Genomic DNA, 21,952 nt, shown 5'->3' with positions numbered 1-21,952 from the left:
TCAGCCCAGCCCTCCTGGCTCCAAGATACTCACTCAGCTTATCCTAAGCCTTGACCCTGCAGAGCTGAAGGACACTACCCTCTGCCATCAGCCAAGGGGCTGCTCTCCCCACCTCCCAGGAAGACCATCATGGCAAGGAGGAGGCCAAGCTGGCCCCAGAGAGCAGCCAGAGAAGCTCTGTAAACTAAGAAACAGTGCCTGAATTTGCTCCCCACCCTTCCAGACCCCTTTCCTTCCATGTCTTATCTTTTAAATTGTAAGCCTGATGGGAGTTGTCTTTATTATTATTAATCTGTGAACCACCCTTGTGAGCCCCTCCTCTGCATGATTCCCACTCCCTCCCCAAAAGAAGGGATAACTCAATCTCTTGTGGAAAGGAGGGATTAGACTCCAGACCCGTCCTCTTGCTGGTGTCTGGCTTATGGTGTCTTGGCTAGAACAACCCAAAGTGCTGTTCTCACCCCAGAGAGTGTGCTGCATCTTAGAGCCCAGGGCATCTATCCCACGCACACACCTGCCCACCTCCCTCAGCATGAAGCCATGCAGGTAGCAGCAGCTCACCTGGCGCAGGTTCCTGGTTACGCGGATGTCGTGCCAATTGTTGTCGTTGAACTTGCCATTGACGGGCTCCACCAGTGCCTCAAACGCCCCCGAGCCCAGGTTGATGACCAGCCAGACAGCGCCGCTCTTGAGCGACAGGTTGACGTAGTCCGCCGACTTGCCAGTGTGGAGCATCAGGCCGTTGCGCTGCAGGGTGCGGAAGGAGAGGGTGATCTCGTCGGTGCTGCTCTGGATGGGGTTGTGGGACAGGTCGTAGCAGAAGAACTCGTTCCCCTTGAACGTCGCCACAAACTCTTCTTTCCCTGCAGGGGAGGAGGAGGAGAGACCGAGAGAGAGGGTGCCAGGGGCAGAGAGTGAGTGGCACTGTGCACACGATGGATGTGAGAACAGCCTCCCGCAGCTCACCCTCAGGGCTTCCTGCTATAGCAACAGCTCCTCTCCTTGCACATGCAGCCCTTTCAGTGCACTGCACAGAATGCAACAGTGAAACCGCTGGGCCACTGGCATTAGGAGACTGATGGACAGCGGGAGGCCTGTGCAGACGATGCTTGCAGATTAAAAAACCCGGCAGATGCTGTGGCTTTTCCTGCATACTTCAAGCCTGAGCGTGATTTATTCTTAAAATTCAGTTGGAAAAGCTGATGGTTAGCAGCAAACCCAAACGCTTTTAGGATCATGCAAGTTACTCCTGGTGCATTTACATCCCATCTTTCCTCCAATGAGCTGAAAGTGGCATATACATGGTTCTTTCCTTGCCTCCATTTTATTCGCAGAACAACCCTGAGAGGTAGGCTGGGCTGAGGGAATGAGTGACTGGCCCAAGGTCACCCAATGAGCTTCATGGATGAGTGAGGACTTAAGCTCTGGTCCTACTCCTATTTGCCATTACTGTACACCATTACATCGTGTGTGTGTGTGTGTGTGTGTGTTTTAAATAAAATAACAGTCGTAGGAGAGCCCCACCACCACCTTTTGTACTGAGACCACAGCAAGGGCATTGGAATAACTTCCCTCTTCCCCCTGCAGCACCCACAACTTCAAAAACAAAAACAACACAACAATTTTCTTCTTGGTATGTTCGTCTGGATTTTTACCAAGGGCTCTCTCCCTGCTCCCGACCAAATATTTTGATTTAGGGTAGCTACTTACATACCCACCACCATAAAGGATGACACATATTTGGATATGCTAATCTATAGGCATAGATGCAAATGTAGAAATAATTGTGGTAAATTTAAACAGAAATGCAATCTGTGTCATTGTAGTGGGGAACAAGATTTAGTGAGGGGGCCTTTCTAGCCTTCCCTCACTCTAAGGGCTCGTTATCTTTAATCTGGGTGGAGATAGTCCTTCAAAAAGGGGGTGCCTTCAAGTGTTCCCACTTTAGCCACAGGGCATCCAACAGCAACCATAATAAAATTCGGATGAGGATGACAGTAGCAGGTATAACTGAGTTACCAGAGTTTTACAGAGCTCCCCGCTCCCATGCTCAAAATAAACCCTTCTTTGCATCTTTGGAGAGTCAAGCAGACCCTGCCCCACCCTTCCTGAAGCCAGCTGTGCCCACAGCTAAGGCTTGCGCTCCGGATGCCTCTTCTCTCCCCCCCCCCCGAAAAAAAACACTTACTCAGTTCTGACTGGGGTGTGCGCATGAGAAAGCTGCGATTTCACTGCCTTCCAACTGAAATTAGTAACACCCCCCACTTCATGCTTTCTCACCCCCACCCCATATGCACAGAGTAAATGTCCCTCTTCTCCCCATGACACCTGCCAATTAACTTGCCATCCTTTGGCGCCTGGGAAACAATTTCTGCTGTCTTTCCCGCTCCCTTCAGCCCCACAATCATTGTGTCACTGAAAGTCATTTGCTCCTGAAGCCCAGGCGGGTTTATTTAAGAAGGAAGAAGGGAAAGAGAAAATGGAGGGGGGGTGGAGACAGAGACAGGAGATGGGTGTGTGTCAAGGTTTCTCTTTTTTTATCTTATCCCTCAAATTGTTACTGCATTAAAAATGGCCCAAGCTGCGAGCCTGCAGCACTTGAGGGCTGTGGCTGAAACAAGGAAGGACAGCTGAGCCCTTGGTGGGTTGGACATGAAGAGAAAGAAAGAAAAAAAGAGAATGAGAGAGAGAACGGGTACATATATGAGTGTACAAACACCAATGTGGGGTCCAAGGCACTGCTTTGCCACCTTTACCGAGTACATGGATCTCAGTAGCAATATTTCGAAGCGGGGGATTAATACTCCAAATAAGGAAATACATCCATGTAACTAGTATCTACCATTTTGTGTTACTCTAAGAGAAGCCAGATAGCTCAGTCGGTAGAGGATGAGACTCTTAATCTCAGGATCGAGGGTTCGAGCCCCAGGTGGGGCAAAGAAGTCCTGCATTGCAGGGGGTTGGACTAGATAACCCTCAGGACCCCTTCCAACTCTACAATTCTATGATTCTATGGTGACTGAGGAGTCACAAAGCCTGGGTTGACATGCACTTTGGGGGCACATTCATATCCCCCTCCCCCACAGCGAAGTTTCAAGCCAGTGTGGTTCACATCAGCGAGGGGGCAGGGATGTCTCCACCCAACATGCATGACCTTTTTAGTTGCCCTGCTAGTGCAAACACACACAAACACCAAACTCCTATTCATGAAGCTATTATCTGCACATGCACGCTCTTCTGCGCATGTGTGACAGCTGGCTCGAATGCTCACACCATACTTGAGTATGAAATGAATGCGGCTTGATTTATCTAGTCAGATGGAAGCTGGTTTGAGAAAAATGGATCAATATGTAGTATTTGTCAAGAAATGACAGGATCAAAATGGATTGTGGCTCAGATGTTGTGAATGTAGGTTCAAAAACTAGCAGTGGGAGGGCACAGGTGGTGATGTGAATGGATCCTGGGAAACCTGCCTTCCAGGCTTGCTTCCAGTGTTGCGATTTTGCATGAGGGATTCAATTGCTTGCCAGCAAATTTCGGTATGTGTGGTTACAGCACATCAAAAGTGCTCTGGAACAACAAATCCACTTTTTAAAAAAGGAAATAGTGCCTTTTTACAGTAAGGGAAGTGACAGGAAAATGCTCTAGAAGCACAGGGTAACGATTGATGTTGACACTGAGTTGCATAACCTCCACACAAACAAATCAGGACATGTGCTCGATAAGCAGGTCTCCTAGAAGCACCCCAGGTCTTCGGTTCCTCTTTTGTCTGTATGCCAGATCTAACCTGCAAAGGGACAATGTCTTCCCACTCATTGCTGAAACTCTCCTGGGTGCCTTTCACTCTCTTGAGCCCTTAAGTAATTGTATTTCCTTTACATTCAACTTCACAGCTCCTCATTTCATCCCCCTCCCTAAAACAAAAACAAAAAAAACCCTTCAACATGTCAAAATAACAGGAGCCTTCTGTGTCAACTTTTAAATACCTGCTGAGAACTTTTCTGTTCTGCCAGGCCTATTGCGGGCAATTAAGAGTACATCCCCCACAATGGTCTACTGACGTTAGTTTTTAATTCTTTTGCTTTATACTTGTCTTCAATTTGTTACGATTTTACTGTGTGGTATTATGCTTTTCTATTGTTGTAAATATATTTCTATGATACTGCAGTAGACAAATACATACATACATACATACATACATACATACATACATACGTTGTACTACACTTCAAGGTTGTCATACACTACTCTCCTTCCCTGTAGCAAAATGTGTATAACAACCCTGCAGGCTGGTGTAACCCATTCTCTCTAAGCCACGGTCTTCCCCCAGAAGTATAATAGTGATTGGCTTTATCTGTATTATTGGCATTAGCAAAGTAATTTTTAGAACGCTTACAAAAGATCCAAGTTAGGAAGGTCATGAGCTCCTGCTTTTGCTTTTCAACTGACACATGACTCTGCAATCACAGCTACACAGAAATTGTGGACACCTGCATTTTTCCTTCTGTGGGGCAACAGCAATTAGCCATCACTTTTCCACCAGGAAAGAGCAGTAGAAAATGGCTTCTAAAGAAACCAACACTACCCAAGAGATCTCTAGATAATGGGTATTCACTCTAGCCTTCTCATTCTCCCACTGTAGCCTTCCTCCAGCAGCCTGCTCACTCACCTGGAGGAATTCCTGCTCAGCCAGCGAGTGCTTAAATACAAAGCTGGGATGCACAGTGCCAAAATTCTGTGGGAGGCCCTACTTGTCAAGAGGAGAGAGAGAGGGAGAGAGAGAGAGGGGGAGAGAGAGAGAGAGAGAGAGATGGCCTCACAGTCAAAACGCCATCTTTTCCTTGAGTTCTGCCTTCTGGACTCAGATGGAATCTCTGCTCCATCCATTTGCACTAGCAGAGTTTGAAGAGGTGCTGGTATGGCAGAAATCTGCCAGCTGGCATTGCACCCAGGTAGGACCAATGTGCTGTAATGGCCACATTGGCATGACATCAAAGGCCAAATAGGGCAGAGCTGGGGTGTGCCAGGGGAGGAACAGGATCTTTATTGACACTCTACGCAACCTCGGGTTGGTCCTGCCCCCAGATGGTGGCACAATATTAGGTCTGCAATAATAATAATAATAATAATAATGATGATGATGATGATGCAATAAGAGCAGTGTTGGGTTAAAGACTCTAGCTGAAATCAGCAAAGATTCCCAAATGACAAGCCTCTTCACCCTCTCTGCCTCCACAGTCATCCTGGGGAGGAGAATTCTGTCAAAAGCCCTGTGCGCACAAACACCCTCACCTAAAGTTGCCACACGTTGGGAATTTCCCAGGGAAATCAGCAAAATGTCCGGGGAAACCCAGGGAGCCTGCACTGAATTTTACTCCTGTCTGAGTGAGGTGCACAAATTCCAGGTGGCCAGGTATAAATATAATATTAATAATAATATTAATAATAATAATGTGGAGATGCAAAAAACCAGAGCAAGTTGCTTTGGGGGATTTGAGGCTGGGGCAAGCCAGTGGTCTTATTTTTGCTAATAAGAGTGAGCAGGGATGCCAGACAAAAACCAGGGGCTGGGAGGGCAGGCAGCTGAGCTTAGCTTCATGCTTTTGCTATTCAGTCCCTCACAGTGCAGCCAAGCAGTCTGCAAGGTTGGAATTAGCAAGTGTTTGCTTAGCCTGACCTCTGACTAGGAAGACTTGCAGATCAGAATAAAAGAAAGAAGCTAGGAATCTCTGGACGGGGCTCCTAGCTCAGGCTAGCAGCTCAACACTTCAAAGGAACAGAGCAAGCATTCTGAAAGGGTAATTTGCTCTTTGTAAGATCATTGAGCAGCAGCTTGTCATTAAGCTGCATTACAGCTGGTGGAAAAACTTTTCATAAGCAAATGTTCAATGAGTTTTACAACCTGATGATCTTATGCACACTTATTCAGAAGTCAGTCCCATCGAATTGAGCAAGGTTTACTCCCATGTAAATGCATACACAGGACTGCAATATTAGAAGAGGTGATGAAGAATCAATATTCAAGTTTGTAAAATAGATGGAAGTCAGAAACCATTTTAATTAGATCACAGATTCCCACCCCATTTCACATCTTAATAGAGACTATTACTCATTCCAAAAAATGTAAATGAAGGATCTTATACACCAAAAATCTAGTTTCTCATCATGCATCCAAAATATTAATTAAAAAAACCCATAATATAGCTTTACCAAAATTTATGGACAGAGAGGTTCAATAGAAAACACTGAGAAGTAGGCTGTAGCTTATGAAATCTATGCCACAAAAGCACTGCCTTGGGAAGTTGACACAGGAATTCTCAGGTGTGTGGGGGGACTCTGTAATATCTTCTTCAATTTTGTAAGAAACATTTTTGGACAAGGAGGTAAAATAGAGGACAGGTTAGCCCCTGCCCCCCATCAGCTTTCCCCACATTTTGAATACTGAACTAGAATAACAGAATCATAGAATCATAGAATTTAAAGGGATTCCAAGGGTCATCTAGCCCAATCCCCTGCAATGCAGGAAAATGTAAGAAAACTAGAAAATTGTTTAAGAGATCAGCCTTAAAAATGTTAAGGGAGGAAATGGACAACAGCCATGAGATGAATCACCAATTAAAACTTAAAAAAAACAACAACCAATGTGTTCTTTTAACTAGATAAAACCTGATTTATTGATACACAAACTTCATCTGCATCATTACTGCTGTTTTTCAGTCTGGTGAAACAGAAATCCGTTTTTAAAATTCAAATAATACTCTTGCAGCAGAATCATGGTGGTGTTGGATTTCACAGATTAGTTTCCAAATCGAATCAAGTTTATAATGCTTAGCCAAAGGGCTTGGACAGGCATTCAGCAGCACCATAAAAATCAAGTGGAACGTATTCCCTGGAATTCTTAAAACATCACCTATAGCTGACTAATAGAAAAGAAAAGTTGGCTACCAAGGTCTGCCACAGTTTGTGGGCTTCTGCACATCCACAGACCAAAGCACACGAACAAAAAGCAGCCTTGAACTTCCTGAGTTAGCACGTTCTTTTCTTTTAAATGTCTTTCTTTTCTTAATACCTTTAACACGGCAACATTTATCTGTTACTACCCATAATCATGCTTCTACATTAGTGTTATTGCAGCAACAGTAAAATACAACAAAGTTTTGCAGATTGTTAACTGCTACCTGTAAAATTCTGCAGGGACTCGGGAAAACGCAGAGAAGTGGTCGCTGCAGAGGATGGTTTTATCACAACAACTTTAGTATGAAAGAAGTACTCAAGCGGAGGGCTGCCAGACCCTTTCAAGGCTGCCAGAGCACGTCCGGCTTGTGCGGAGCTTTGAGAGAGGGAGAGGGAGGTATCGCTTGAGCTGCAAATAAAACCTGGGTCAGAACTGCTGCAGATTCTAGCACAGCCTTCACCAACCTGATGCTCTCCATATGTTTTGCACTACAATTCCCATCAGTGCTGGCTGGAGTTGTAGCCTAAGACATCTTGAGGGCAACAGGTTGATGAATGAAGGCTGTTCTACTAAGTATGCTAAATACATACTCAGAAAATGAGTGCTGTTCTCAGTATTGCATGACAAACTGCAGAACAGCAAAATTTAGCAATGAACTCCGTATCACATAATTTGCCCCTACTTGACCCGTTTAATCCCTGTAAGAAAGTCAAAATGAATTTAGCTTTATGTATGATGCATAAAATAGAAATACAGTGGTACCTCTAGTTGCGGACATGATCTGTTCCGGGGTGCCGTTCGCATCCTGAAAAGTCCGCAACTAGAGAGGCGCTTCTGCGCATGTGTGGAGCGCGCAGAATGCTTCTGTGCATGCACGAAGTGTGCAGAACGCTTCTGCGCGTGCATGCATGGCAAAACCCGTAAATATACACTTCCGGGTTTGCCGCATTCACAAGCCGAAAAGACGCAACATGAACCTAACGCAACACGAGGTACGACTGTATAGGAAGCGATCTTATACTGAGTTGGATCATTGGTCCATCTAGCTCAGCACTGTCTACACTGACTGGCAGCAACTCTCCAGGGTTTCAAGTAGGGAACAACTCCCAGTCCTACCTGGAGATGCCAGCAGGGATTGAACCTGGGACCTTCAGCATGCAAAGCAAATGCTCTACCTGCTGAGCTACAGCCCTTCTCCTTAACCTTTGTAGAGTCTATGCATAGGGGGAGGAAGTTTTGAACTGGGCTGCACATATAACTTGGGAAACAGAAAAAAATATGCAGGGACTTAGCATTATATCTGTAAGATCTACTATGTGGCCTGTGTTGAAGAAGCAGGGGTGGTCAAGAGAAGTTGTTGTGCTTACATGGGCTAAATAGCTACTCTGCCTTTGATCCTACAGACCAGCATGCTCCTCATTCCCAGGTGCAATATCTTTGGTCATGGCTCTTTTGTGGAGAGAGGGAGGATCTTGGTATATTCCCAGAGGCACTCTCCTCTTTAAAGTAGGGCTCCGACACCCTGTTAAATGCCCCTTTGTCTCTATCCCACAACTGCCTTGAGTTCTTTGTGGTGGGGTGGCCTTTCAGAAGCCCCTTCCAATAAAAAAGGCCCCTGAACAAAGGGGTCCTGCCAGTCCCTTTGGTGTATCAGAAGAGGAAACAGCTCCCTGCCCTTCCCTTCCCTTCCCTTCTCTCCTGCCCAATAGAGGAGCTTCAAAACTGCTGGGTCAGGGGGGCTGTCCTGGCGTGAGATAAACTGTCCCCAGGTCCGTTCCAGCCCGGCTGGAGTTGGGGATGCTATTAATTTGCTGCTAACCCGAGGCGGCAGCCCTTACTCCGGCTGGCTCCCAACTCGCTACCGTAAGCACTTTTCTCTTCCCCAGCTCTGTGACCTTGGGTTGCCGCCATTCCTCTAAATCCCATCCGCGCCCCAAATGCTGACCTTCCTGGCTCAATTCAAAAGACACAGACACACAAACCCCAGGACGGGCTGCAGGAGGAGGAGGAGAAGGAGGGAAGCAACAGACAGGAGGAAAAAAACAAGATGGGCTGGGGAGGAAGACAGCAGAGGCAGCGGAGCTGGGTGTGTAAAAATGAATGGCCTGATGACTGGTTTAAGAGGAACAACCTGAGATCTCCACAATGAGGGGCTGGAGGCATGCATGTTTGTTTGTTTGCTTGTTTGTTTGTTTGTTTACCTACTTTACTTACTTATGAAGATTGAAGTTTTTGTGTGACACAAACAAGCAAGGAAAGGTACATATAGTGTCTCCTCTTTCAATTCATAGAGTCTTTTTCACAGTTCGTGTACATTTGGTATGAGACACTATTGGGGGATTGCACCTCCCACACAAGCTCCGCTCCATTGCAAAGCACCTGGATTTGTGAGGCTAACCTCTCTGATCCTATACTATGCAGGATTTGTGCCCTTTGAAAGTATTTGCTATGGGTGTTGTTTGTACAGGTAAGTTGGACATTAAGGAAAGAGAAGATTGCAGAAGAAATCTGGAAGGCACGGAGAAGGCCAAGGTGAGGTCTACTTTGAAGTAAACACCATAGAGAAAGACAATGCCTCTGAACATATGCAGAATACAATCTGTCTCCACAGTTCCACAATGAGGGTGATGCATGCAGGCTTTAGCCCTGGGGTCTCTTGCTACGAAATGAAACTTTGCCAAGATCTTAATTTTAGCTCAGAACCTGATGTGGCATTATTTGTATTGACTTGGGGGTCATCCCACTTGTGCCATGCCTAGAAAGCATAGGTCAGAGCAGATTTCCCCTTGCCCTGCTCCTTTCCAAGGGAAACCTGCTCTTCAGCAAAACAAAATGGTAATCTGGGGAAAACCTGACTTGTCCGATTACGTGCCAAAGAATGGTTTGTTTTTTTAAGGAGGGAAGCAGAATTAGTGGGACAAGATGAAGTGAGGATAAGTCCTTATTGAGTAGCCTGGTTTGTAGCCTCTTACATCCCAATAATTCAGATTGCTGTGTGGGAAGTGGGTGTGTCACACCAGTGTGAAAGAGATCCTTCCATCTACCAAGCAGGAAAGGAGCAAGGAAGGCAGATCCTGGGCCTGTAAGTAAATTAATATTCATAGATTCCAAGATGGGTTTATTGGGGGAAGTCTGAGCAGCCTTGGAGCTATGGGGGGCGATTTTAACTTTTTCTCTTCCTGTCATCATTGCTCGGACAAAAGAATTCCTCTCTGAGGTTGCTACTTGCTTTTCAAGACAAGCGTCTGCAGGTGACAGAGGGAGCTTCTTTTGAAACGCAAGTAGCAGCTTCAGAGAGGATTTGGGAGGGGCAAGGATGTTCTCCCCAGGGAGCTCCACCTGCTGCCAACATTAACATCATTTCTGCAACATACGAAGATGTACTTCTTCTCTTAGGCATTAAAGGGAATATGACAATCAAATATTTTACTTCTGTTTTTGTGTTCTATTTATTGGGGTAGGGGAGCGGTATTTGTTGCTGTTTATGTGTTCTACCTACCTGCCTGGGACATCCCTTTCAATGCCCCACAAGAAAGGGGAAGAGGACAAATGGTTAGGGAGGAGGAGCAGGTGTCAACTTTCTGAGAGAACATAAATGGTCCATTGCCCTTTGACATATACAGTAGTAATTAATTCTCAAGTCATTTGTTTGGAATAAGGGTAGCATTCAGGACTTACTCTGAGCCAAGGTTCATGAACTATGTGACATAATGATCACGAAGGTGCCTCTGAGCATCCTCTCCCTCACTGAATAACTACAGTTCATCCATCCACATACATTTGGGGAATTTCCACAGGTAAGATCTTAAGGGGTTGGGGGTGTTTATAAAAGGCAGCCCTGCTGTGAAAAGGGGAAAGAAAGGATCCATAGGTGCTCCCTGCCTCAAACCCTGGAGAGCCACTGCCAGCCAGTGAGGGCAATACTGGGCTGAATGGACCAGTGGCCTGGCTCTTGGTATACAGGACAGCTTCCTATGATCCAAGCACAGGCCAAATGTCCCCTCTCTCTCTTTCTCTCTTCCTGTCACGGATGCCTGGCAGCTCCAAACACGTTTCCTGCTCTGAGCTTCATGCTTTTACCGTAAGAATATGTTTTTGTCTCTGCAGAGCAATGCAAACCGTCTCTGGCCCAGGCACGAGTCTTGTACCTCAAGGCGGACGTGTGGAGCAGAACATTTTAAATGGAACAAATTTGCTGTTTCTCTCTCCCTCTCCTCAGTGCCTGCAGCAGTGAATGAGCAAAATATTCAGCCCAGCCATCAATTCCGCCCTCTTCTTCCCTGCTTTCCTCCAACCAGCCCTGCGAGCAAGAAAGCCGCTCCACCAGAGCAAGAAGCACTGTCTTCAAGTTGGCTGGGGAGTTCACAAGACGGTCTCCCCACACCTACTGGCAGGTCTGTGCAGCAGAGCCCTGTCCAATACAGGCTCTCTGGGGCCTGAACTGACCTCCTGCAACTCCCGGCAGCCCCACCACCCACCCAGTGCACAGGCAAGCCCAGCTAGGGTGGTGGGCACTCAGGCTCTGCTGGCAGCCCCAGGCAAAGGGCTGCCTGCCTCCAGGTTCCCCCTTTGCCTCTGGGCATCGCTTCGGAGGAAAAGGCCTTCCCTTAATTATTCATTGCAACATTATGAGATCATCCTTATTCAACTATTCCAGTGCAATTTACAAAATAACAACAACAATAATGCAATATTATTAAGCAAGAAACACACTTAAACAAGACTACAGTACCAGTAAGAACAGCAATAGGAAAAATCACAAGGGCTTTTCAAAACCACCATTTAAAAATGCTGAGAGATATTCAAAAGGCCTGGGGGAAAGCTTGATTTCTAAAGGGATAGCAGAGCAGGCATGGGGTGAGCTTTGCTTGGCGCCAAGGAAAGCATAGATAGAGAACCGCTAATCAAGTCAAGAAACTCCAAGAGGAAAAGGAGATGCAGGGAACTTCTGCCCTCCAGGTACAACCAAGTCAAGTGGATCTTGAAACCAGACCACCTAATGATGCTAGTAGCCACACACACACCACCATTAAGTTAAAACAAAAAACACACACCCTGCAATTAAAGAAATCCATACGGTTGACATGACCCCAGAGCCTAGCAGTGACCAGGCAAGAGTCCAGAAAGCTACATGTCTGCCATTGAAGGAGCCAGACTGAGCTCCTGACTCTGAGCCAGATGCAGTTTGTTGGGCAGGTGCCCACCAAGCCCTGAGGCTAGTAGGTAAGCAGGAAGGATGCCAGAGTGGTAGGGTTTGGAGAACCAGAGCCGGGACCACCGTCATGGGTGCCTCCTTCCTCTGAGACTCAGAAGGGAAGCCTGCCAAACTACATAGGATGGAGCTGTCATTTTCACTGAACTCAATAGAACCTACTTTTGGATAAAGCATGCACAACTGAAGTCAGATAGGTTGGCTTGTGCCCACACGACTGACCCCCTAACGTCAAGCAGGATGATTTAGGGTGTCATGAAAGGGCAGCAAATTGCTAATTTAATGTATATTTATTGCTGGAGGGGAAGATTGTGGGATTTTCTGCCTCAGGTACCAAAATGTCCTTGCCTGATGGTGGGGGGAAGAGACCATTTATTGTTCTTACTTCAGGCAACAAACTATCTTGGGATGGCCCTGATTACCCGTTGGATTGTTTGACCTTAAAACAATGCCCACAGAAGACACCCCCTGGTGTGAAATGTCCCCACAATATTTCTTCCGTGTTTCTCTCACCATTTTCAATAACCCCATCAGGCCATCTGCTCCACAACTGAGATTAGCCAGAGAGCTTGATGGTATGACAAAACATCCATGAAAGTGTTGGGTGCTCACACCCCACCTTTGGGTGCATATAGCAGTTTCTGCCTTATGCAGACCATGGGGTAGAAGTGTGTGGAATCCTCTGCGGATCCCCTCCAAAACAACTGTGACAGCCGCTCCTGAATCCATTTTGAAATTGACAGTTGCCTCACATATAGCTGCTCTCTGGGGAAGGTCAGAGTCTTTTACAAAACATGAAGTCTAAGGAAAAAAACTGGCTGAATTGGCTATCTAATGCTGTGGTCACTTTTTGCACCTTCAGGGCACGACATGCAACAGCAAAATGCCCTGGGTTTGTTTTTTCTTCTTCTTTTAAATAGCCCTTGCATTGGGTCCCCCCAGGTGATCAAATTCTTCAGATGCCATAAATGTTCCCAGGTCTTCTGCAGGCAGTCTGACAGAGTAGGCCTTTTTAGCTGCTTCAGAAATAGCTGCCCTGACCTCTCCTTCCATGCTGCTCTTGCAGAGACAGGAGGACTGAACTTCCCCTTTCCAAAATGGCTGCTGCAACAGCTTCTGGATTTTTGCGCAGTAGAGGTTGCATCTTCTAAGTCCAAAGTTGTCCCTGTTCTGGGTTTTGATCAGTTCAGGTGGCTTTGTATCATCTCTGTAGCACTGCAGTTAAAGTCACTTGTTAGCGTCATTCCCCCCAAAAGCCCCTGGTCGAGAATTACAAGCACCCATCTACTCCCAAAGTAATTCTCCCGGTTTTTATCAGCAGCCTCAAAGTATACAGCCTGTTCACTCAAGGCGCTAGCAGATGACTGAACAATTTCTCCAGGCTTCTGAGTACTTTGACAGAAGCAGCCCCGCTCACAAGAAACCACGTTCCTCTTGGGGATGAAACAGGCATCATCCTTCGCAAGGAGAGTTTCATACTTGCCCTTCTGGTCCTCTTCAGCAAAGGCCAGGCTGGATTTACCTGCTGGGTTGTTTTCCTTCTTCCTTGTGCTGCATTTTTTGTTGTTGTTGTTGTTTTGTGGCCTGGTGAAAGCAAGCAAACTTTTCTTTTCTCTGGTGAAGCTGCAAGGCCCTGAACATGCTTAGACTACTTAAACTGCTTGGCAGCCTAGGAATTTACCTCCACAAGGTCTATCTGGGGATCTCTCACCCAATTCCACAGCTGTGCAGGAATTCAAAGAATGAAGAACAAGTGGCACTCCTGGCAAGTGAGCTGAGAATGGGCATTTAGTGGCCACACTATGGGAAGCAGACCACACACAGCCTCATAACTGCTATATCAACTGCTATATCAACTGCACTGGCTCCCGGTGGAGTACAGGATCAGGTTTAAGGTGCTGGTTTTAACCTTTAAAGCCCTATACGGCCTTGGACCCTCGTACCTACGGGACCGCCTCTCCTGGTATGCCCCACAGAGAAACTTACGGTCTTCAAATAAAAATATCTTGAAGGTCCCAGGCCACAGAGAAGTTAGGCTGGCCTCAACTAGAGCCAGGGCTTTTTCGGCTGTGGCTCCGACCTGGTGGAACACTCTGTCACAAGAGACTAGGGCCCTGCAGGACTTGACATCTTTCCGCAGGGCCTGCAAGACAGAGCTGTTCCGCCAGGCCTTTGGCCAGGGCACAGCCTGACTCCCTCCCTCGGCAATCTTCGCGGAGCTCTGGCCCAATAGTGGCCAGTGGCTTGAATTTAATTAATTTTATAATGAATGATTTTAGAGTGTTGTTTGTGTTGTATTTTTGTATTGTTTTATTGTTGTTAGCCGCCCTGAGCCCAGCTTCGGCTGGGGAGGGCGGGATATAAATAAAATTTATTATTATTATTATTATTATAACGGCCTCTGCTGAGGGGTTAGGAACATGAGAAAGTCCAAGTGGTGAAAAAAGGCAGATCTGCTATGAGGAGAGAAAGGGAGCAACCAAACTGCAAGCAGACTGACAAGGGGGAACGTATGGTCGCCAAATTCTTAAAAAGCAGCTGTTTTCCTGCAAGGTCAACAAGCACAGGAGAGGAAATGGTGTCCTCGCCAAAGGCCCACCAGGCATGCTCTTCCCCTCACTCGCACCACAGCACTGCCAACAAAATGGGGAGAGAAGCAGGCCATCTTGACTAGCAGCCCATTTAACTAGGCCAGCAGAAAGACAAGCAACCAAACCACTTGAGGAAGGATTAACTGGTTTACGGAGATGGACCCGGGGCAACAAAGAGGGCCGAACCATTAGGCCTAAGGTCCAAGATGTGTGCAGAGTGGGAGGGCAGGACTGCTACAAAATGGCGCTCCTGACCAGCTCTGTTGGCAGGACGTGCCAACGCTGTCTCACTCCCACTGAGGAAAAGAAGAGGGGGAAATAACGCTGGCCAAAGAACCATAGGGGGGGGGCGTTAATTTTCCCCTCCAGTGCCCAATACATACATACACACGGAGGAAAGAGAGAAGGCACTGAGGAGGAAAAACTGAAGGAGAAACCACAAAGAAGAAAGAGCGGGAAAGCACAGAAGACACTTGAAAACTTCCCAGTGCTTGGGAAGAAACGAATTAACCAGGAAGGAGAAGGAAGAAAACACCCCAAAGGCCACACCCTCAAGCCTGAGGCAAAATATGGAAACAAAAAGCCACCAGGAAGAGAAGACTCAGAGGAATGTCTTCAGGACTGATCCAGCAAACAGTGCAGAGTTGATATTTCCCTACCAGACTTCCTCACCCGCTTTCTTGAAGGGTGTGGACACTTCTAGCAGCTTCCCCTCAGGTGCATTAAGGAGGCAGCTGTTAATTTTTGGCATTCCACCCCCCCCCCCCCCGCAAAAGCTTGATGCCAGGTAATCTTAAGGGCCACTGGGCAAAGGTGTCCAAGCCTCTTCCCAAGGGAAGTCTGCCAAGCTCCCTCTCTTCCCGCTTCCTCCTTCAGGCATTTTCTGATAGTGTTTTGTTTTTGTTTTTTTAACTGTCTTTTATGGTCGCCTCCTTTGGTTTCCAACAACCCGCTGTGTTTTGGTCTTTGATTTGATTTATTTTTAATCTGCATTGTATCATTGTGATACTGGCGATTCCTCCCCCCCCCCCCCTTTGTAAGCTGCTTCAGGGAGTAATTATTCTTAAAAGCGGGTCATAAAGAATGAAAGCTAAAATAAACACACAGAGGCAACATCCCATTCATAATTCTCCACATGCACTTTGAGTGGGTCTAGGTTTGGGGGATGACACATCCACAGTCTTCCAGAGAGAAGCCATGAGTCTCAAAGTCGGGGCTGACTCATCCAGTGCTAGTGTGTGTGTGTGTGTGTGTGTGTGTGTGTGTGTGTGTGTGTGTGTTTCTTGGGAGTGAGAGCTAAGAGGGTCACCTGGACTTGAACTGCTAAAGGGCCCTTATTTAAGGAAAGAAATATACTTTTTCCCCCTATCTGTAACAGAGGGGAGGGAGGAAATGGTATGGGAGGATGCCATACATAGCTAATCTTGAAATATCAAAACAACGAAGGGCTTTCACTTTGGCCCATTGTCGGGCCCTCCCTTCGGCAGTCCAGGAAGGCCGTTATAGGAAGATACCATATGACGAGAGGAAATGTCCATGTGGCTCTGGGCAGCAGGAAACAACGGAGCATGCCCTTCTTCATTGCCAGTATTACACAGACATTCGAGCCAGGTTTTTCCAGCCTATCCTATAGAAGTTCCCTGGGCATTCAGAACAACACTACATCTCCCTATTACTACAGGACGAAAACCCAGAAGTCACATATTTAGTCGCCAGATTTTGCGCTGCCATGATATTCGTCGAACGATGATCTATGCTACAAATCAGTCCTAAATTGAAGGCCCATACTGTTAGATCCGCACTTCTGAAGCCCCACCCCATATAGCTGTTTTTAACTGATCTCTTTTAATTTCTCTTATCAGTTTTTACTCATCCATTACCTATGCTTAATCAAGTGTTCTGTGTATATGTTTTAATCTATGTTTGGTTCTTGCCCCCATGTATTTTAATAACCATCCGCTTGGAGATACTGTTATGTTATTTATTTAGATGTTTTGCTTATGCTGGTCTGTGACCGTAATAAAGTAAATTCAATTCGGTATGGGAGGGGGGAACATAGAGCCAGAGACCTCCAGACGTAACTGCTTATTTACAATTATCAAAATTCTGTTTTTGACAGGAATTCCCCTAGGCAGGAAAGCAGGAGGTCCCTTTCACATCCTGTCACTTGAACCGCTTGTTCCAGGTCTGCAAGGTGTAATCGAAGGTGATGTTTGCGAGCGAAAAGTTCTCGTGCATGTACTAGACAGATCTTGTTTCCATTATCACCTGCCTCAGGTTCAACCACGGAGCCTCCTTTCCGTGCCACAACTTTGCAAAACATTTGAGTACTTCTGAACATGAGCAGAGTGCCGCTCGCTCTCATGTGGGATGGGGGAGCAGGGCTTCTATCATGTCCACATAGCTCAGTAGCCAAGCACTTGCCTTGCAGGCAGAGAAGGTCCTGGGTTCAAATGCTGGCATCTTCAAAAAGTCAGGGAGCAGGTGGCAGGGAAGACCCTTCTTTCTAACTGAAACCCTGTTAGGACAGGCATTACTGAGCTCAGATGGACAAACAGTCTGAGTAAGCCTGAGGAAGGGACCGTAGCTCAGCGGGTAGAGCACCTGCTTTGCATACATTACTTATCTTAATAATTTATATACTACTTAGTACCACAGTTTCTAAGCAGTGTACAAGAGGATTGCAGTATATATCACAAAACTCATTAAAATGAACTGTAAAATCAGAAGAGCTCGCTTAAAATGCCTGTTGAAATAAAAAAAAATCTGGAGATTCAGAGGGTGGGGGGGGACTGTCTTATCTCAGCTGGGAGGGAGTTTCACAGAATTGGCCCACGATACTGGTGGATAGGACCCACCTGCCTGAGTCATGGGGAACCACTAATATAGAGAGTACTCAAAGATGTCAGTGAGTCAGCAGGGATTGTATAAAAGTATCAGGTATGCCTTAAACATGGGTCAGCAAACTAAAGCCCTGGGGCTGAATCTGGCCCAATTGCCTTCTGGATCCGGCCCACAGACAGTCCGGGAATTGCCACGTGGATCTGATTCTGATCATTCGGGCTGCGCCATTCCCCCCCCCCCAACCCGGTGGCGCCTCCTCCCTCCCTCCTCCTGGCTTCTCCCCGCCCTACCTAGAGGAGGAAGGGGGCTGGGCTTTGCTGGTGCCAGCCCCTTTCCAGAGCTCTTTTGCATGCCGCTCATTGTCCCGCCACCCCCACCACCACCAGCCCCTCCCACTCGCAAGACACAGGAGATTTGCTGACCCCTGTCTTAAAGTATCAGGATGCAGAGAGGCTTGTAATTTAACTCAGTCCAGGTAATGGTTCCTCTCCAGTCCTGGTGGTGAGTGAGGCAAACGTCTACCTTGAAATGATGTGAAATAACCTGGATTGGATCTGAGTGTCGTACTCAGGACTGGAGGGGTTTCAGTGGTGAGAGAGAGGGAAAGGAGTAAGGTAAGACCCTCATAAACCTCTGAGGGTATTTACAGCGGCTGGCCTGCAGTATTAGGTTGCTATTGTGATATAAGTTTATTTTGTACTGAATTATATTTTAAATGCTTGTATCTTGTATTGTGTGTGTGTGTGTGTGTGTGTGTGTGTGTGTGTTTTACTTATTTATTAAACGTGCATCCCATACCTCCCCCAAAGGAGCCCAGGGCAGCCAACAGGTGATAAAACGATGAAAAAACATCTTCAAAACAATTCCCACACAGATGCAGATTGGGAAAGATCTCCAGTTAAAAGGCTTGTTGAAAGAGGAAAGTCTTCAGTAGGTGCCAGAAAGCCAACAGAGATGGCACCTGTCTAATGTTCAAACAATATTCAATTTGTCACAAGGCTCTCTCTGTATTTCTGTTCTGGCTGCTTTCCAGAACAGACAACTGCCCCCTTAAATTCCCCACCACAAAATTTCTTGCAATGAGCTCAAAGCCGTGCCTGGCCCCCCACCCTCCAAGCTTCCTTAACCCTCTGAAGGCACTAAAAGCTGTCAGGCTAGAGGCAGCTTCTAGGAGCTTATAAGGAAAGGATTTCTTCACAGAATCCCCCTGGACTCTGTTCCTTACCACCACAAGCTGCAGCCCACCCAGATTGCAGGCACACTATTCTCTTCCCCATTTCCCAGTCACTACTGGGTTATTTTGCAAAAATGACCTATTTAACACATATTTACGTGTTTATATGGCAATGTTTCAAATACTATACCTTAAACCCTCTGTTTTGTTAATCACAGCTACGTGTCCTGTATTATTTTAGTGATTAACCAAATCCTAAAAGGGGCTCCAGAGGAAGCTTGCAGAAAAGCAGAAGGGTGATAATTTGCCTCCCTGCTCCCTTGAAGAGGGAATGGGGGCATCCTTGCATATTTTTAGTCCAGAGAGTTGGCAATGTCAGGTCAACTTCCCCTTGAAAATGCAAGCCAAGTGAAGGCTCTGTTTGAGAGAGAATGTCTATGTTTCTTGTGGGGCAGGGGGGCAATCTTGATCACAATCCTCACAAATGCTATCTTTTTTTTCCTATTCTGCTCAAAGTGGCAAACACACACACACAAATGCACACTCCCATCTGGGTCTGCCAGAGACAATGTGCCAGGCCTTGGGGGCACCCTCTGCCTTCTGTCCCCCCATCACCCCTGAGGCCATCGCAAGCTGACACAGCCACCTCCATGATCAACATTGCCTAGCCTCTGGCATTCTGCCTCCCCACCCCATTACACTGTCCTTCAGTCTTCGGTTCCGGGGGGGGGGGGACAGGACATGTTGCTAGCTGGAGGGGGCGGGGGGCTGATGAAATTGAGAGAAGTGCAGAGAAATACCATACTGGCTGTGGCACAATCAGGGCCAGGGGACAGGCACAGAACACAAACGGCAGGGAGGGGGCCCTTTAGAGAAAAGGCAAGCAAGAGAGAACATGATAGAGGTTAATAAAATTATGCACGGCATTTAGAAAGCAGAGAGAGAGGTTTTCCTCTCTTGTAACACTAGAACACATGGACACCCCATGAAGCTGAATGCGTCAAGGCAGATTAAAGAAAGTACTTCTTTAGGCAGCACATAGTTCAACTATGGAACTCACTCCCACAGGAAGCAGCAATGGCCACCAACGCAGATGACTTTTAAAGAGGATTGGACCAATTCATAGATGAAAGGGTTATCAGTGGCTACCAGCCATGATGGCTTATGCTCTGCCTCCATTACTGGAGGCAGCAATGCTTCTGAATCCCAGTTTCTGGAAACCACAGGAGGGGAGAGGGCTCTTGTGTTTGGGTGCTGCTTGTAGGCTTCCTATTGGGACATCTGGCCAGCGACTGAGAGAACAAGATGCTAGACTAGATCCGTAGGACTGATCCAGCAGCAGCAGGCATGCTCTCAGGAAGAGGACTATACTCTGCATATGCTTGGCAGTTCTTCTAATGGCTTGCATGTTGTAGAGCTGAGAGCCCCCCTCAGAGTCCTTTTTGGCTCAAGCTGACGGAGTTGTTCTAGCCCCCAAACTCCCTACATTAGCAGAATTCGGCAGAGTCAAGATGGGAGCTGTAGTCCAAAACATCAGGCAGGCACCAGTTTGGGAAAGGCTGATCTACATTTGCTTTTTAGTTTTATTTATTTTAAAAGAAAAGAACTCAGATATGAAATTGCACTAGTAGTTCATGCTTTTCCGTAAACAAGAATTCATATTCTTCATCCCACCATATTCCAGCGGGTATATAAGACTTATTTATCCATCTTCCCTGTCCAACATGTAAATATTCCTTGTGAAAGGGGCCCAAGAGACTCTATCCAGCAGCTCTTGAATTTCACAGTACACACCACTTGAAGCCTTAGGTGGAATAAAGATGCATCCTATGATGCCTGGAAGCTTGCCACTTCAATCATAAGTGCTAGCGAGTTTTGCTTTGCTTTTTTTTCTTTAAGTGACTACTGTATTCAGAACCATTTTGGATTTGCAGAAAGACTGGCTCACATGCAGGCAGGGCTCTTTGCATCAAACAAGTGCAACGCTCTCTCCTCCTCCCTCTGGTCGCCCACAATTAAGTTGTTTGGGTTATGGGATGGGGTGTAGCAAACATGGGTGCTCGTCAGGCAAGTGAAGGGAGGCCCCCTGCTCCTCTGCCACCCCCGGCACTTCGCCCACTGTTGCTCAGGCTTCCTTGCCAACCCTATCATTCCCACACACCCCCATGTCAATCACAGCTTGTCAGGTTCCATGAAGCCACCCACTTCTGTCATTGTGTCCCATTGCGGCTGCTGAGTGGGAACTCGAGGTGGGGGTGTTGCAGCACAACTCCCTGCTGGATCCTAACAAGGGAGGGGGGCTGGTGGTTGACTTGCCTGCTCTGGATGGGGTTGCATCTCCCCCAGGAATCAAGTCTCTGCAGTTTGAGAATGTTCGGGGGGGGGGCGCCAAGCAGCTTCCTGCAGCTTCAGGCTGGTATAGTAATGCCAGCCACTCCTGACCACAGTGATCCTTGCTTTGGGAACCTCTAGATTAGACTACTGTGATGTGCTGTAAGTGGTGCTTCCCTTGAAGACTGTCTGCAAATTTCCTGCAATTCAGAGCAAATGGGACCAGCAAGAAAACACTGCCGTGTGGGTAGCTTCCTGTTCAAGACTTCAGTCACTCCATCCCTCTTCCTCAACAGTCAGTCTGCACTGCCACCCTGGATGCTTGGCAGTGGTGAGGGTGGAGCAGAGAGGAAGAGATGGGGGGAAGGTTGCCAAAGCCAGGAAGGGCAGCCCTGGGGGAAAGGGGCAAAGGCTATTCATGCCCTGGCCTGCCTCCCTGCACTTTCTGGAGCAGCCTCCTTTACTCCTGCTCACAGTCTCACTCCCCATTCCGCCCCCACTTGGGATCCCAGGCCCGACTCAGCTCGGGGGTAGCCCAGGGGCTGCTTTCCTCCTGAGCTGGTTCCCTTCCCTTGAAAGGCTCCCAGCCAGCCTCATCCATTTTCGAAAAGCCGGCTTTCCTCTTAAAAGCTGCCTTTCAAAAATAGCCCTTTGAAAACATCCCAGCTACCCCGCCCCCCAAATCTCTGTCAACCAACAGGAGCCGGTTTTTTCCAAGTCGGGGAACAGAACAGAGCCACATCTCTCTCTGAAGAAAAGGCTTCTCCCCTCCTGGGCTGCAAGAGGGTCTCCAGGCATAGAAATCACAGAATTGTAGGGTTGGAAGGAACCCCAAGGAACACCTA

The 21,952-nt window shown here is 47.2% G+C and overlaps 1 protein-coding gene across 27 annotated transcripts in view; it reads right to left on the bottom strand.

The window, feature by feature from the left end:
• NRXN2 (neurexin 2) overlaps positions 1–21,952 on the bottom strand; it is a 340,969-nt gene that overhangs the window by 194,113 nt on the left and 124,904 nt on the right. For 26 of the 27 annotated variants that reach the window (XM_083591980.1, XM_083591978.1, XM_083591984.1 and 23 more), the window contains one exon: positions 562–863. In XM_083591980.1, the coding sequence (XP_083448106.1) occupies positions 562–863 (302 nt within the window). Of the gene's footprint in view, positions 1–561; positions 864–12,680; positions 13,731–21,952 lie in introns of those variants that run through there. The other variant, XM_083591986.1, reaches the window with a different exon arrangement.

Source organism: Podarcis filfolensis, assembly GCF_964270895.1.
Source record: "Podarcis filfolensis genome assembly, chromosome: 16".
NCBI classification, from domain to species: domain Eukaryota; kingdom Metazoa; phylum Chordata; class Lepidosauria; order Squamata; family Lacertidae; genus Podarcis; species Podarcis filfolensis.
Note: the sequence above shows the minus strand (reverse complement) of the source record. Positions and strands in the feature narration are given on the sequence as shown.